This window comes from Ammodytes marinus (genome assembly GCF_949987685.1).
Source record: "Ammodytes marinus genome assembly, chromosome: 16".
Taxonomy (NCBI): domain Eukaryota; kingdom Metazoa; phylum Chordata; class Actinopteri; order Uranoscopiformes; family Ammodytidae; genus Ammodytes; species Ammodytes marinus.
Window position 1 is genome coordinate 23,475,382 of NC_137220.1, and position 15,640 is coordinate 23,491,021.

Below are 15,640 nucleotides of genomic sequence, written 5' to 3' on the forward strand. Positions count from 1 at the left end.
CTTTTAAAAGCACATAACCTAAGATTAGAGCTACTAAAAACTCAAACCTTTTATCTTGAGCAGGGAGTCCGGGTCTGGACGCAGACCGTCGCACAGAGCTAACGTGATGGTTCTCTCCACCTCTCCGAGGATCTCCTCCGCCGCCGCAAACAGCCGCTGATGGACGAACGACCTCAACTGAAACATCGTGGTGTCCTGTCTCGGTGGACACACACTGTTTTATTTTCTTCCTCTTCTGAAAATGTTATTTGTGTTAGCTTGTCTTGGTATTTGATTGATAGTAAATGATTCAGTGTTCTGGGAGCATCTAGTTAGCTTAACTGTATTTCCCGCCAGTCCACACTACTACATCCGGTCCCAGGTATGTCAAAATAAAGTTCCTGCTTCATGGCAATAAACAAATATATACAAACACACATGAATGAATGATATTATGTGATGTCATATATAACACTGTATGGTCCCAAAGTATTTCTGCTTTTGCAAATGTCCTAAAAGTGCAAAATAAACCCTTTTCCCTCATCTGGGTCCTATTACTATATCACAGAATATCAACACCATAAAGGCATCACTGTTTTCTCTCAGCCACTTTTTACATTTGCTCCCCTCTAAGCGAGCTAAAATGATTTATCACTCAAATGTACACATTTCCCATTAATTCAGGATGTTTCCTAGAAATGGGCATTAGCAGAATTTTTTCAAGACAAAGGGCAGTGAAAATATGATTGTTTTAAAAAAAGTTGTCATGTGGCTCACTTTACCCCAGCTGTGGGGTCAACAGTAACAACAATACTGCACAGTAACAACAATACTGCACTAAGTAAACGTAAGTATGGCACTATGACAAGGTACAAAAGGTAGTTCCTTGTTTTGCATCGTTCTTTGTACACCCTTTACATTCAGATATAAGTCAAGGACTTGCCTTGGCTTAATGGTACGACCATCATGCAGTAAAAGGGCTTGGTGTGATCTGGTTCACTAAGTCAGAGCCATCTAACATCTGTTCTGAGCTTGTGTGGATGGATTCTCTCACCCTACAGAAGGATCCCATCACCCTCAGTGATCTCAGTACGGTGGTTACAATATTAACAGATGAGGGAAGGACACTTGTCTGTTTCAATTCAAAATTAACAATCAAAACCTCCTGAAAATCATATTAACTCATAATGTGGTTCATAGTAGAAGCAATTTATGTAAAAATAAAGGAAATCACTCTCATCCAAATTAACCATCATGTTAGAAATTATGTCAAGCCACGTTATGGGTAAGAAATATCCACACATACAACCTTGTAGTAAATGACACATACTGTCCATAGCTTTATGCAGAGTTTTAAATGTTAGGACTGACTGAAGGAAAACGCTGGTGTAAATATCACAGCCAGGAAAAGATCAATAGAGCACTGTGATGTGATATGACAGGATACAAGAGTTTATTGGACATTTGGTTTCACCATAAGAAGATATAACACAGAACAATATACAGAAATACAGTCATGAAATGTGACAGGAGAACAACTCTGATGAACAAAGTGAAATTATTGTATTCCCTTCAGGAATGGATTAACCTTAAAATCTCAAAACATGTTTGGGTCAGTACAAAACGTCCGCTCCATTCTATATGTAATCATTGCAACAAAAATCATATAAATAATAAAAAATACAACATTTAATGCTTTATTGTTTGACTATATTGAAAAGCAACACTTGGAACAAGTGTTTAACATTTACATAACATTTATTCATAAGATGGAAGAACACAGGAGAAGGTCGGTCACTTGCCTTACTCTTTGCATCTGTAACATACACCTATTTGCTGATTTGTTTTTGTTGTTTCAGAGCTGGACATAGCCTTGTTTCCACTGAGCAGTGTGGTTCGGTATGGTGTTAATCAGCTAGCATATATCTGTGTTTCCACTCACTGTCAAAAGTTGGGAAAAGGTCAAGTCATAAATTCGAACCATACCGGTTTTTGAGACCCTTTCCTTGGGATACCAAACGTTTAAAAAGGGTGGAGCTACAGATTGCAGTCCGTTGATTGTTCGACATAAAATAATTTCCTTGTTAGAGATAAAGCGCTGTGTGTAATCTACTCTGCAAGAGTAAAGAGGGTTTAATGTAACTTTATTTGAACAGGGACAATGTACAAAATAAACATTAACCTTGTTTAAAGCAAAGAGAGATGCATTGTAGCATGTTTTAGCAAACTGCTATTTTGCCACCTGTGACATAACTGCCAGCGCTGTTGGTCCAGACTATACTCTGACCACGGTTAGCGCCCCCCACCTACCAAATAAGGGTACTGTCAGCAGTGGAAACACAAGCCAGATCTAGGGTTACCGTGCTCTGCTGAAACCATGCCAAACCGAACCGAACTGATCTGCTCAGTGGAAACGAGGCATAAAAAGGCTTTTTATTGGATCAGTATTAGGACAGTGTGCTCACAAGTTACTGATCCAAATGTATAAACCTGTCTATCACATGTGAGACGGCTTCTCCCCCGTGTGCTTCATCCTGTGAACTGTGAGGTGAGCTCTACGAATGAACGCTTTCCCGCAAATGTCACAGTGGTACGGCCTCTCCCCTGTGTGGGTCCTTGTGTGAATCGTGAGGCTGGAATTCTGAGTGAACGCTTTCCCACAAATGTCACAGCGGTACGGTCTCTCCCCTGTGTGGGTCCTTGTGTGCGTGATCAGGTTGGTGTTCCTGAAAAATGTTTTCCCACAGTCTTGACACTCAAAGTTTTTAGTCCCTGTGTGTGTCTGAGAATGGTTCCATAGGTTTTTCGAGTTGGCGAACCCCTTGTCACAAACCTTACAAACCAGGTTTTTGGTTTGAGTTCTCTGCAAATGACTGAGGAGCTCCTTAACGGACTCGCTCATCCTCTTGTGTGTTTTTAGGTGCTTCATTAAGTTATGGATCTTACGGAAACTCCTTCCACACACGGGACAAGTCCTGCAGTCCTTTTGACTTCCGTCGGGCAGCGCTGCCTGGACCTTCTCTTTCTCTTTTCCACTTTGCCTTTGTGGGACCTTCGCTTCCCGTCTCCATGTATTTGTCTGAGACTCTTTTCTCTCCACCCACTCCTCATCACTGCCGTTGTCGTCGCTCTCGGCCGCAGAGAAGTCTGAAGAAAAGAGCCACTGTTCATTGTAGTCTGGTGTTACTGGCTGATCTCTCTCTTCTTTCACAGATTCAGGAGAGGGAAGAACGACCTCCTGTGTTTGACCGTTATCCACAAGATGTTCCTCCTCCTGTTCCTCTTTTACCTTGAAGTTGATATGAACCGAGCACTGGTTCCCACTGCTGTTTCCTGTATCTGTAATGGTTTGAGAAAGGCCTGAGGCCTCAGGCGTATCCAGGTTCCACTCTTCTTGGATCAAGGGTTGTGTTGAGGTCTCCTCTCTGGGCACAGCAGCAGCAGTAGTGTTGGTCAGTGGAGGTTCAGTAGCTACAACAGGAGATGGAAGCAGAAGTCACTCAATAATAGACCATGTTATCTGACAATTACTGGTTATAGACAACAGAAAATTCATCTACAACACTTTAGATCATCTTTAAAATAATTTTTAAGATAAATATCACTATTTACTGTATTTAATCATTTAACAGATATAATTAATCAGTTAATAATAGTTTGCCATGGACATCCCTACTTGCAGCTAATAATCTAAAAGTGGAGGACTGTAATAGAGTGGTCTTTTGTTGCCACCTAGTGGTTGTAATAAGTACCTGACGCTGGGCCTACAGTGCTGTGTGAAAGTTTGTTAACCCCTTTAACATTTTGGAATTTTATTTATTTTTACCATTATTAATTCATTTTTATCAATACCAGTATTTTTTACATGAAATTACATATGTTTGTTTATCAATTCAACATTTTTCTTTTCCAGAAATCAATTGTTAAAACAGATTAAACAAATTATTTGACAACTGTTGTATGTGCAAAAGTTTGTGAACCCTAAGCTGCATTGCTTAAATCGAGCAAGTAAACACAATCAGATGGGCCAAATTGAGTCATGAAATGGTACCAATGTAGTGAGAGATCTTTAGGGAAGAAATTGGGCGGCACAAGATAAAACCAGGTCAGTTTAGGCTCACCAAAGTGAACCCATACAGGTCAGACATGCTAAAAGGGAAACAAATCTTTGAGGATCTCAGGAATAGAGTTGTGAGTCTTGTGACGCTGCACATTTGTCTGGTGAGCTCCATCGGTCCACCGTGAGGCAAATCATCTACAAATGGAGAGCTTTAAGGGTGACTGAACATCTGCCTAGAAGTAGACTTCCTTCCAAAATATCCACAAGCGCCACAAGAAAAGTGATTTTTCATTTAAAAGCCAACCCATACATTACATCTTGTGATTTGCAGACCTCTTTTGCAGCATCTGGGACAGATGTGCATGGTTCCACAATAAGGAGAAAACTCAGTCAAAATGGCTTTCATGGGATGGTTGCTGAAGAAGCCTCTGCTCTCAAAAAAGAACAAAACTGCTTGTCACAACTTTGCCAGAGAGCACCTGGAGATACCTGAAGTCTTATTCTGTGGACAGATTAGTCCAAAATTTAACTGTTTGGTCATAAGCAAAACCGCCATGTTTGGGAAAAAACGCAACTCTGCCTACCACCAAGAGAACCTTCTCCCAAGTGAAGAATTGTGGTGTCAAATTGTCTGCAAATCAAAGGTAAAAATAAATAAAATTCCAAAAGGTTCAAGGGGTTCACAAACTTTCACACAGCACTGTATGTGTTTATGCTTGGCCAATATGTAATTGGAATCAGTTGCGTAGCCACGCTGTGGTTACCAGTGTACGTATGTCGAATTCTGTCATCTGATTATTCAAATCTACAATAGTATATTACAATAGTGATTCGTTGAAGTCTTACTTTGGATCATATCAACCTTGACAATGGTCTTTTAAAAACACATTAGAGCTACTAAACAACCCAAACCTTTTATCTTGAGCAGGGAGTCCGGGTCTAGACGCAGACCGTCGCACAGAGCTAACGTGATGGTTCTCTCCACCTCTCCGAGGATCTCCTCCGCCGCAGCAAACAGCCGCTGATGGACGAACGACCTCAACTGAAACATCGTGGTGTCCTGTCTCGGTGGAAACACTCTATTTTATTTTCTTCCTCTTCTGAAAATGTGTTTCGTGTTAGCTTGTAAGCTAGTTCTTATTATTAAATGATTCCCCAGTGTTCTGGGACTGGGAGCATAAAGTTAGCTCAACTGTATTTCCCGCCAGTCCCCACTACTACATCCGGTTCCATTTAATCAAAATAAAGGTCCTGCATCCAGCAGTAGCATTAAACATTAGGACTACTACGTATCTTCTCCACAAAAAATAACCGTTCCTGCGTGGCAATTAACACATATATGCAAAGAGTATGAACGATCTTATGTCCTATATCACTGTATGGTCATATATGGTCCTGAAAAGCACTATATAAAACTAAGCTATTATCGTACTGCTTGTGTAAATGTCCATAGTGCAAAATAAACCACTTTTTTATGATCTGGGTCCTATATATATAAGAACATAAACACCACGCATAAAGGCACATCTGACATGTTTCTTTACTCACAGTATGAACAATACTGCACTAAGTAAACATCAACCGCAAATTAAGTATGGGACTATAATAAGGCATAACAGGCAGTATTTTTTGTAGTGGCAGCCTTCTTCGTAGGCCCTTCAGATTCAGTTAGAAATAGGCCTATATAGGAGTTGCCTTGGCTTGAATGGTACGACCATACCTCATCCGGAAACAAGTGCAAGTGCAGTTCTTCCCAAAGTCCCATTATTACTTGTTAAGACGGAACCTTTACGGGATGCCCTTTAAAATCCATCCATGATAATATCACCTGTCACCAGTTAACATGTGTATGTGAGTAATGTTCCAAATGGGTTTTTGATCATTCTACAGCTTTCCCAGTTATTGTTGCCCCTGCTCCAACTTCTTTGAAATGTGTAGCTGGCATCAAATTCAAAATAAGCATATATTTATGAACAACAATGTAATAGATCAAATATTGAACATTATTGTATTGTTTCCAACTTGAATGTATACATGTCAAAAAGGATTTGTGATCACATTCTGTTTTATATAGGTTTTACACAGCGTCCCAACCTTTTTGGAATTGGGGTTATAAATGACACATAAGTAGCTTTATGCAGAGTGTTACATGTTAGGACCGACTGAAGGATAAATTATTAATATATAAATATCACAGCCAGGAAAAGATCACTAGAGCACTGAGATGTGGTATGACAGGATATTAGACTTTATTGTCTTCTGTTTTTGGTTTCACCATAAGACGACATTACACAGAAAACACAGAAATACAGACATGAAATTTGACAAACGAACCACTCTGATGGACAAAGTGAAAACTTTTTTTTCCCTTTCAGGAATTGATTAACATAAAAATATTTTCAGCATTCTTAATAAGCCTAAACTGTATGAGTCAATGGTCTTGAAATAGAAACTTCTATTTCAAGACATCACAAAGACAGGTGGGTCAAAGTTTTAAAAACATCCACTTGCGAAGACAATGCGTAGCCATTGCAACAAAGATAAAATATTTAAAGAGACAACCTTTAATGCTTCTTGCTTTGATTAAACATTTAAATCACATTCAATCAGAAAATGGAAGAACACATGAGCATTGCATTACTTACCTTACTCTTTGCATCTGTTAGACAGCAAAAATGTAACTACTTAAAACTAATTTGCCACCTTTGTTGGACCCTGGCAGTAACTTTAGCACATATGATTTGTAGTGTAACTACATATTATGCACGTAAACCTTTTCTCGTCCGGCTCACGCACAAGCTCTTATACTGGTCAGCCTGGTTTGAAGGTTTTCACTCTGTGGCAGCCATTGCATGAGTTTTCAGGTGCACCTTCAGATTGGGTGCAAACCTGTATCTCATGCCGCACAGGTGACAGGCGTACGGCCTCTCGCCCGTGTGCGTGGTCCTGTGTCTAGTCATCTGTCCACTCTGGCTAAAACGTTTACCACAAATATCACACGGGTACGGTTTCTCCCCTGTATGGTATCTCATGTGTGCTTTGAGTTGACTGCTCTTGCTGAAAAGTTTGCCGCACTGATCACAATGATACGGTCTCTCCCCCGAGTGGCTCCTCATGTGCATGGTCAGGTTTTGGCTCTGACTGAACGCCTTCCCGCAAGTGTCACAGTGGTACGGCTTCTCCCCAGAGTGGGTCCTCACATGCCCGATTAGGTGGTGTTTCCGGTTAAATGTCTTGCCGCACTCTTGGCACATGAACTTATTGTCTGTGTGTGTTCTCTTGTGTAGCCTGAGACCACGGGCGCTGGCCAAAGTTTTGCCGCAGACTTTGCAAAAATATGCTTTGGTGTGGCTACCCTCCAAGTGATCGATCAGTTGCGCGTGGACGTGCATGTCACCCCACAGATGGTGCAGTCAGTGTTTTTCTTGTGTGTTTTGATGTGCTTCATCAAAGAGCCCACGTACTGAAACCCTTTGCCGCACAAATGGCAGAAGCTGCGGTCCTTTTTGTTTTCGCGCTGGCCACTTGCCGTTTGCGAAGTGTTTCCTTGCTGATTAATGGATTTGGTCTCTTCACCGTCGCTGCTCACAAGCTCCTCATCATTGTCTTGGTCGCTCTCACTCTGGGCTTGCGAGCTGTCTGAGGAAACCGGCTGCATTTCATACAACTCACGCGTCCCTAGCTGATCTTGCTCTTCGCTTTTCACCGCATCAGGGGAAGGAAAAACAGCCCCCTGCATTTGACCGCCATCCTCAAGTTCCTCCCACTCCTGCTTTACGTCAGACATCTTGAGATCCGTGTCAGCCAAGCAGTAGTTCCATTTGTTATTGTCCGGATCTGGTCCGCTGGCTTGAGAGGTTAGGGGGACCTCGGCACTGAGACCGGAGTTGGGCTCTTCTGGTGTTGAGGGGCCTTGGTTCTTTTGCAGCAGCTGGGCATCACATTCACCTCCATCTTCCAGTGTGCTGCTGGTCAGGGAAGGCTCTGCAGCTACAAAAAAGCAATGCACGAAAAAGTATTAGGGCCATGGGAAACACATGTTTTTTAGAAATACAATTTCATGAATGAATCATTATACAATGTTGAGAATATAGACGAAATACGAAGTGCTTAATGAAAGAAAAAAAAACTTCCTCCTCTAGTTATTTTCTTTCCCATGGCCCTTATATTCTTCTGTAGCAATTGGACCAAAAGAAAGTCTACAAAAATACAATTAGCAACCATTTTTTTCTAATGTTTGGATTTGTGCTTGCGCGCATGCGTGGACGAGCACCTAGCAACATCCAGCTACATAGCTACTTTGTCCACCACCACCACCATTACTTAGACTATAGGGGTCTGGTCTATGGCAATGCGAGACAAATAACTAAAACTAAACTAAACAATTTAAGCGGATTGCCAGACCTGTTTTCTCTTGCAGGAGGTCCGGTTGGTGTCGCGGGCTTCCAACTTCCTCTACAGACCGACTCACTTCGGCTTCGCTCATAGCAAACGTCATGGTTTTCTCCACCTCTCCGAGAATCTCCTCCGCCGCCGCGTACATCCGCTGATGGATGAACGACCTCAGCTGAAACATGGTGGAGTCCTGTCTCGCCAACATGATAGCAGTGACTCGAGAGCAAGAAGATAAACTCATGCTAACTAACCCAAGCTGAAACCTGTCAAGTAGCACAGTTTGAGATCTGTTAACGACTATCACTTCCTGATTGAATCGTTCAGAATAAAATACTTTTCAAAATACGGATTGAAAAATGACCTTTGATAGCAAACCAACCAACCACGTAAACTTAATCACAACCATAATATAGGCTGGACAACAACATAAGGGCACTGAAGGATGTATAAAAAATAAGAATGCACACAAAACGTAGGCTATACTATAGGCCTACTGAACCAACATAAGTAGAAACTTATGTAATGCTTCAACATTATACTGCCATTCAAAATACTACATGGGTTCACAATGCCTGGTATCCTACTATCCTGGATGTCTGTAACAATCAAACTGTTTAATTTTCAATGTTTTGCATCTTAAAGTGCAAAAGAACAATAAAGCACCGTAACACAATTAGGACAAACAGATAGGCTTCTGTGAATAAGCATAATATATGTTCAAACACATGCCTGTTTAATGGTATTTTAAACCGTGTGGCTTTAATTTAATTAAAAAATGGAAAAATTACAAATGCTAAAATCAATTAGGCTTTGTATACATAATAATTATATATTAAATTCAATTTACAATGTAAACTGTGTTATAATTAAAAAACAACATGAGGATTATTTTATTTAAAAAAAAGCTTATGAGAATAAATATATAAATGATGACTAAACCCTGAAAGTGAGATTATGGGGCATATTTTGCGCAATAAAAAATTCTCCGGTTTTATTTTGAAGGCCAGGCGCTCTTGCACGAAGTCCCTGTTCCACCAAGTACTTATGCTGGTTCAGAATAACTTTCACCACAGTAAATACGCTGCACTAAAAGCGAAGAGATGTCGTTTTGTAGTTTTTTCGGCGGAGAGCGCTTTAAAGACCATTTTAATCCAGGTAAATTCATGACTTTAACTACGTGTACTTCATGTTATAAAATATCTGCATTAGCGGGTCTTGTTTAGTAGAGTTAACGAAAACCAGCTAGCCTCTCTGAGCTAAATAGTCATTGAAACGCTTCATAACTTTACTAACATATTTTGTTGATCTGCTTTCTTTCGTCACTGTGGGCAGGAGCCACCGATATAAAAACAACATTGAGGAGTTGTTGACATTGTACACAAGTCCACAGAAAACTAAAGTGATGCGCATGGAGATAGCACATGAACCGTACTAGCCTGTACACTTGTGTAACCCAGGCTTAGGTTACACAACGACTATGTTACAAAACTGGATTTTGTTGAGCCTTTAAGATTTACTTCCTTGAAGGAAATACACCTTCAAACCAACAGAAAAACAACATGGTCTAGAAAAAATATTGTCTCAAAATATATAAGTTACACAATTAATGGCAGGCATTTTAGTTCTGCATTTGAAATGACCTGAAATAAAATAATGACTTATCAAAAAAAAAACAAAAAAAAACGTATTCCTTCTTTTTTCACTGGACCAAAGAAGTCACGTTTGATGCAAAATTGTCCCTTACCCAAAGTAATTGAGGTTGTTTTTCAGTGTGTTTATTGTCCGTTGCTAATTTTACGTTTACTACTTTTATGTTTGGATTACTTTTAATTGTGTTTTGTATTTTGTTATTTAATGTAAAGCACGTTTCTATTTGACATCTGTGAATGGTGTAATCTTCTTCCGAGTGACATTAAAAAGTATTACACCTTAATTACCTTCATCTGTTAGGAAATCCTGACATTTCAAATGCAACATTATCAAGAAAGACATTTGTAACAAATATACATATTTGTTTTATATATAAATAATTGATATCCCCTTAATGTATTAATAACACGCACAGAAAGAAAACAAAACGTGGTATCATTATTTGGTACTCACTAGAATGCAGGCCAATGCTGGTGTCATTCTTTGAAGTATTGTTATCATCATTATGTGGCACACCATCCATGCTCTCTCCCATCCTTTGCTCCTCAGGGGTTTATGCCTGTGCCCAGTGTGATCACGAGCTGTTCTCCAGCCGCTCCAAGTATGAGCACTCGTCTCCCTGGCCAGCCTTCACTGAGACCATCCATCAGGACAGTGTGTCCAAACATGAGGAGAGACCCGGGACATATAAGGTACAAAGGACATCATTTTTTTGGGAGGGCCCTCACTGTAATTGCACTACATTCACCTCTTGATCAGCCAAATAAGTATGGACTACCTATTCACACCTACTGTCAGTAAATAACCGCAGATAAGCAACGTATAACCTTTTTAAAACACTAGTGGGAGACTTGGTTTAATGCATCAACTCTATGGACTTAAGCAGGAATCCTCACATGTGTGTTGTTCCAGGTGCGGTGTGGGAAATGTGGCAATGGACTAGGTCATGAGTTTATGAATGATGGGCCAGCCAGAGGAGAGTCTCGCTTCTGAATATTCAGCAGCTCACTGAAGTTCATCCCTAAAGGTAAGCTGCTCACATCATATCCTGTTGATGTAGCCATGTTTTCTTCCCATTGATAAATAGTGTTTGTGTTATTTTGGCCCTGGGTGTGCATATATAACAATATACTATAACAAGCTGGACTAATAAACCACCTGCGCCAATATATCAGCCTATTCTTTTAAGTGCATTACTGATTTGAAGGGGTTATAGGGATACTTTTTTTCAGTGTTGATTTGTGGACTGATATGCTGCACTGCACAGGCAAGAGTTGGGTCAATAATACATGGCCAAAGTACGCTTGAGAACACTAAACTTCTGTATGGCGGTGCGCTGCAGGGAATCAATTCACAAATCAGCAGTGAAAAAAAAATCCTAAAAATATAGCTAACAATTGAACAGAATTAATTTTTTTAGGTAAGGATTTCTATACAGTATATGTGGTGAAAAAACACATTTTAATGAGCAGAACCATTGCAGGAGGACACGTGATTTCAAATGCTACAAAACGTGCTTCATAATAAATGAACTGGCTGTTGTTAAGTCTCTGCCCAGCCAAGTCAGAGCTTATCTTACATGCCTGGGCTGTGATGATGTCATCTCTCTCTCTCTACAGATAAGGTGGATGGACAGTAAGGTGAGCCGTCGGAGGGAAGTGCTGCTGGACTTGTAGACGTCCCTCTCAGCTTGCTGGAGGTGTTGGCAGTGGATGAAGTGTTCTGGAACAAAGCCCGATATGGGAGCGCCGGGACTCTGATGAATAATGGCCTCACTGTACAGCAATAACAGAGGGATGGTCTCCAAACCTTTTTAGATTTTTTATTTTAGGTATTTTAACTTTTTATTGACCATCATCTGAATGATAGCAACACTGATCGCACAATCAGCGCCACATTAGTTTTAAGTTTGTTGATATTTATTTGTATTGACTCGTAGTGGCAAGACTTCCTTTAAGCCATTTCATACCGAGACACTATAAGCATTTACTTATTAACGTCACACTTTTGCCTGTAGAGCTCCTGCTTTCCGTAGAGATGGACGGATAATGTCGAAGTTCTAAAGCTCGTTTCACTCAGAGTTTAAGATGAAACAAACAACGTAACTCAGTGGTTCTCATTTATTTTCTGTCATGCCCCCCCTAGGGGACAGAATTTTTTTCGCGCCCCCCCCCCCTAAATCGAAATACTATTGAGAACCTGCTAATATTTATCTGTACAAAACCACTGTATGCGTTTCTGGCACAAGCATTCTGCATACAATCACCTTATTATCAAATTAGATAACAAAAATTAGCTGAGATAACTTCTGCAGCAAAAAAATTCAAAGTTCAGTTTATTAGCTCAATTTGTAACATTTAAACAAGACTGCTCAGTCTGTGTGAATCTCAGGACAGAGAAACAAGAGCAAATGATTCACCGAGGTTTGCATTTCATTCAAAACATTTTAAAACTGTAAACATAGTTAAGTGGTGTTTTTTTATTATTATAGGCCAATAGGCCTTCTGTGATGCGATAACCAATAATTCATTAATGTTATTATTAGTCTACTTGCTTGATTTCTTTTTAAATAGCCAACAGAGACACTTGGAGACACATGTGGACATTTATTTACTGCAATCGCGGCCTTTTGCGCGGATATGACCATACACAAGCACACATTGCTCTTGCTAGCACTTAAAAAAAAATAATAATAATATTTTTTTATTTTTTTTATTGGTCAGTTGGAAATCAAGGCAGCCCGCGCCCCCCCCCCCCCCCCCGCCCCCCTGACAACTCACAGCGCCCCCCACTATTTGAGAAGCACTGACGTAACTGATGATGGTCTCAAGTGTCAAATGTGACTGTTTGCTTCCGTAAGGGCCTTTATTCAGATTGACAGCTTTTTATATATATGTGTGTGTGTGATATGAACATTAGTTGGACAAGAAGAGAGGAGAATTTAGAAAATGTCACAAATTTGGGAACATGTCCACATGGACCTGGGTAATAATTTTAGTAATAATTGAGTATGTCAGAAAAGTAAACAATGCTTAACAAAACTGTGAGTGAATGAACTTTCTCCAAAGATTACTCTATATTTTCTTAAATGTATTCATCAACAACAGCCTGTACCGGCAGTGTTCGGTGTGCTAGATGCGGAAAATGAGTAGCGAGGACACATTCCACTTTCAATGCTGAGAGGCTTTATGCAAATTGATCACAATCTCTGATATGCAAATAAATATTTTGAATGAACACAATGTTGTCCATATCCTTGTTTTCAAATATATATACAGTATGAGTCACCTTTTCTGAGTCTGATGAGACGAGTAGGACTGAACTGGGTTTAACTGCACGGTTTTCTTCTTAAGAGGTACAACCATTTCAACTCGTAACACCTGTTCATCCATGTCATATTATAAGTGCGTCTATATAAGTCAAGTCCATTTACCATATTAATTATTATATAATATATTTATTTTATTAAAGTTAAAAACCATGTGTATATGGTGGCCCAAACAGTTGACATGTACTGTATACTATAGTCACTACTGCACAGATATGTAAATGCTGCCATCAAGTGGAGGTCATGGGAAGAGCAGACCTTACACAAGTAGGCAGCAGCTGTTGACACTTGATCTTTAAGACTGTTTGTTCCAGCTTTACGCTGCCCTGCTTGAAAGAGTTGCTCTTAAGACACACAGACATATTTGAAATGGATGATATGTCTTATTGCACCTTCTCTGGTGGAGAAGAATACAAGAATCACTTCCAGCCGGGTGAGTAGCTAACAAAGCATAAAGTCTGCACTGTGGTGAAAGTTAAAGCCCCATGGTTCTTTAGTTTCCCATTCACTGATATATTCACTGATATTTCCACCCCCCCCCCTCTCTCTCTCTCTCAGGTTTGTATGTGTGTTCAGAATGTGGCCATGAGTTATTTTCCAGCACATCAAAGTTTGAGCACTCTTCACCATGGCCGGCTTTCTCAGAGACTATCCACGAGGACAGTGTCTCCAAACACCCAGAGGCATGGGGACCCATAAAGGTTAAACAGACTGCTGGATGTTTGTGATTTTAAAAAAAGAAAGAAAAAAAATGGTTATTCAATATATCCATATAATCATGAGAGTTTTGATTTGAATATTTCCCAGGTCTGCTGTGGGAAGTGTGGTAGTGGACTGGGCCACGAGTTCCTGCACAGCGGACCAGGAGAAGGGCTGTCACGCTTCTGAATCTTCAGCAGCTCGCTGACGTTCATCCCTACAGGTCAGTCGTTTGGAGGGGGTTTCTATCTTTCACATGTGTACAGCAGCGTCAGTATATCCTGACCCTGTGGTCCATGCCTCCTCTCTCTGCACAGAAAAGGTTGATGGACAAGAAAAAGGCGAGCTGTGAAGGAGGATATACATATTTATGCTGCTGAGGTGTGGACAGTGAATGAAGGGCTCCGGGACAAATCCTGATGGCACATCCTGGGGCTCTGATGGGCAGTACTGGCCTCACTGGGCAGCAAGTTTCCAAACCTTTTTCTTTTTATAACAGTATATTCTATTTATCATCCCACTTTTGCTGATAGTTTCAGTTACACAGTTGTGAGTTAAAGTCTCACTTGCCGCCTTTTGAAGGTCGGCACATGTTAGCCAAGCTTGTGCTTATTATTCTGCAGCAAGCTCCAGATGGATCAACACATGCTGAAAATATTACAAGCAAGACATTTGCATGTGACCTAAATCCAGCACTTCTGCTCCAACCATACAAACAAGTCAGTACAAACTAATTATTGTATGACCCCGGATAGGAACATTTGCACTCTATCATATATTTTCCCACACTGTGTATTCAAATTTGCAGATTTCGGTATGACATAACGTGAGTGTATTTGCAACAAAAGCCTCAGTCATTGTTTTCTAGATGTGCATTAATATTGTAATTGTTTGCTGTGGCCTATTATCCCTGTGTGGTAACAACAAACAGTGATGGTAGATTTGGATTCTAAAAAAAAATCTAAATATCGTAATATTGTAACATTCTCCATCATTTAATTTTTCATGCCAAGATAAAAACAACAACAAAGTTACACACATACATACAATATGTGCTGTGTGAATACATGCAAGCCACAATAACAGCAGGTATGGCCCAACAGTGTATTTTTTTGTTTGTGTGATGTCTGAATTAAAGTATGGATGGTTTAAATTAATGAATCAATCTGGCCAGACAGTTGCTGTGTGTCTCAATTAAGGGGTCGCAGCCTTCGAAGGCTGCATTTGAAGACCGATTGCGTCATAGGGGTGCGTCAAGGCTTATTCCATTTCGATGGCTCCTTCATATGCGGCCGAGAAATGCAGCCTTCTTTTCACGGTTTTGAAGGGTCTAACAGATGTATCCTTCGCGGCCCAACATATCCCAAGATTCATTGCGTTTTTTTCAGAGATGGCATAAAATGAAATAAAAAATAACAAAACAGCAACCAGATGATCAATATGTCTCAATGTCAACACCATCCAGTTTTAAGACATCATTATTGGAATTATAAGTATTCCAAACTCTATGATTCCAACACACAAGTTAC

At 40.2% G+C, this 15,640-nt stretch overlaps 2 protein-coding genes and 1 pseudogene across 3 annotated transcripts; 2 read left to right on the forward strand and 1 right to left on the reverse strand.

Moving 5' to 3' along the window:
• Positions 1–6,313: 6,313 nt before the first annotated feature.
• On the reverse strand, positions 6,314–8,675 carry LOC307262631 (uncharacterized protein; the record flags this gene model as incomplete). The annotated part of the gene is made up of 2 exons (XM_080043580.1): positions 6,314–8,029; positions 8,444–8,675. 2 exons carry the CDS (start codon positions 8,673–8,675, stop codon positions 7,410–7,412), a joined length of 852 nt encoding a protein of 283 aa, XP_079899706.1. The 3' UTR covers positions 6,314–7,409.
• Positions 8,676–9,469: 794 nt separating this feature from the next.
• LOC307263302 (methionine-R-sulfoxide reductase B1-A-like) lies at positions 9,470–13,315 on the forward strand. The gene is made up of 4 exons (XM_080044429.1): positions 9,470–9,589; positions 10,634–10,776; positions 10,997–11,111; positions 11,704–13,315. The coding sequence occupies exons 1-4, from the start codon at positions 9,535–9,537 to the stop codon at positions 11,721–11,723; spliced, it is 333 nt and encodes a 110-aa protein (XP_079900555.1). The 5' UTR covers positions 9,470–9,534; the 3' UTR covers positions 11,724–13,315.
• Positions 13,316–13,790: 475 nt separating this feature from the next.
• LOC307263301 (methionine-R-sulfoxide reductase B1-A-like) lies at positions 13,791–14,566 on the forward strand (annotated as a pseudogene). The gene is made up of 4 exons (XR_013845619.1): positions 13,791–13,845; positions 13,971–14,113; positions 14,220–14,334; positions 14,429–14,566. The product of XR_013845619.1 is annotated as a methionine-R-sulfoxide reductase B1-A-like (transcript).
• Positions 14,567–15,640: the final 1,074 nt, after the last annotated feature.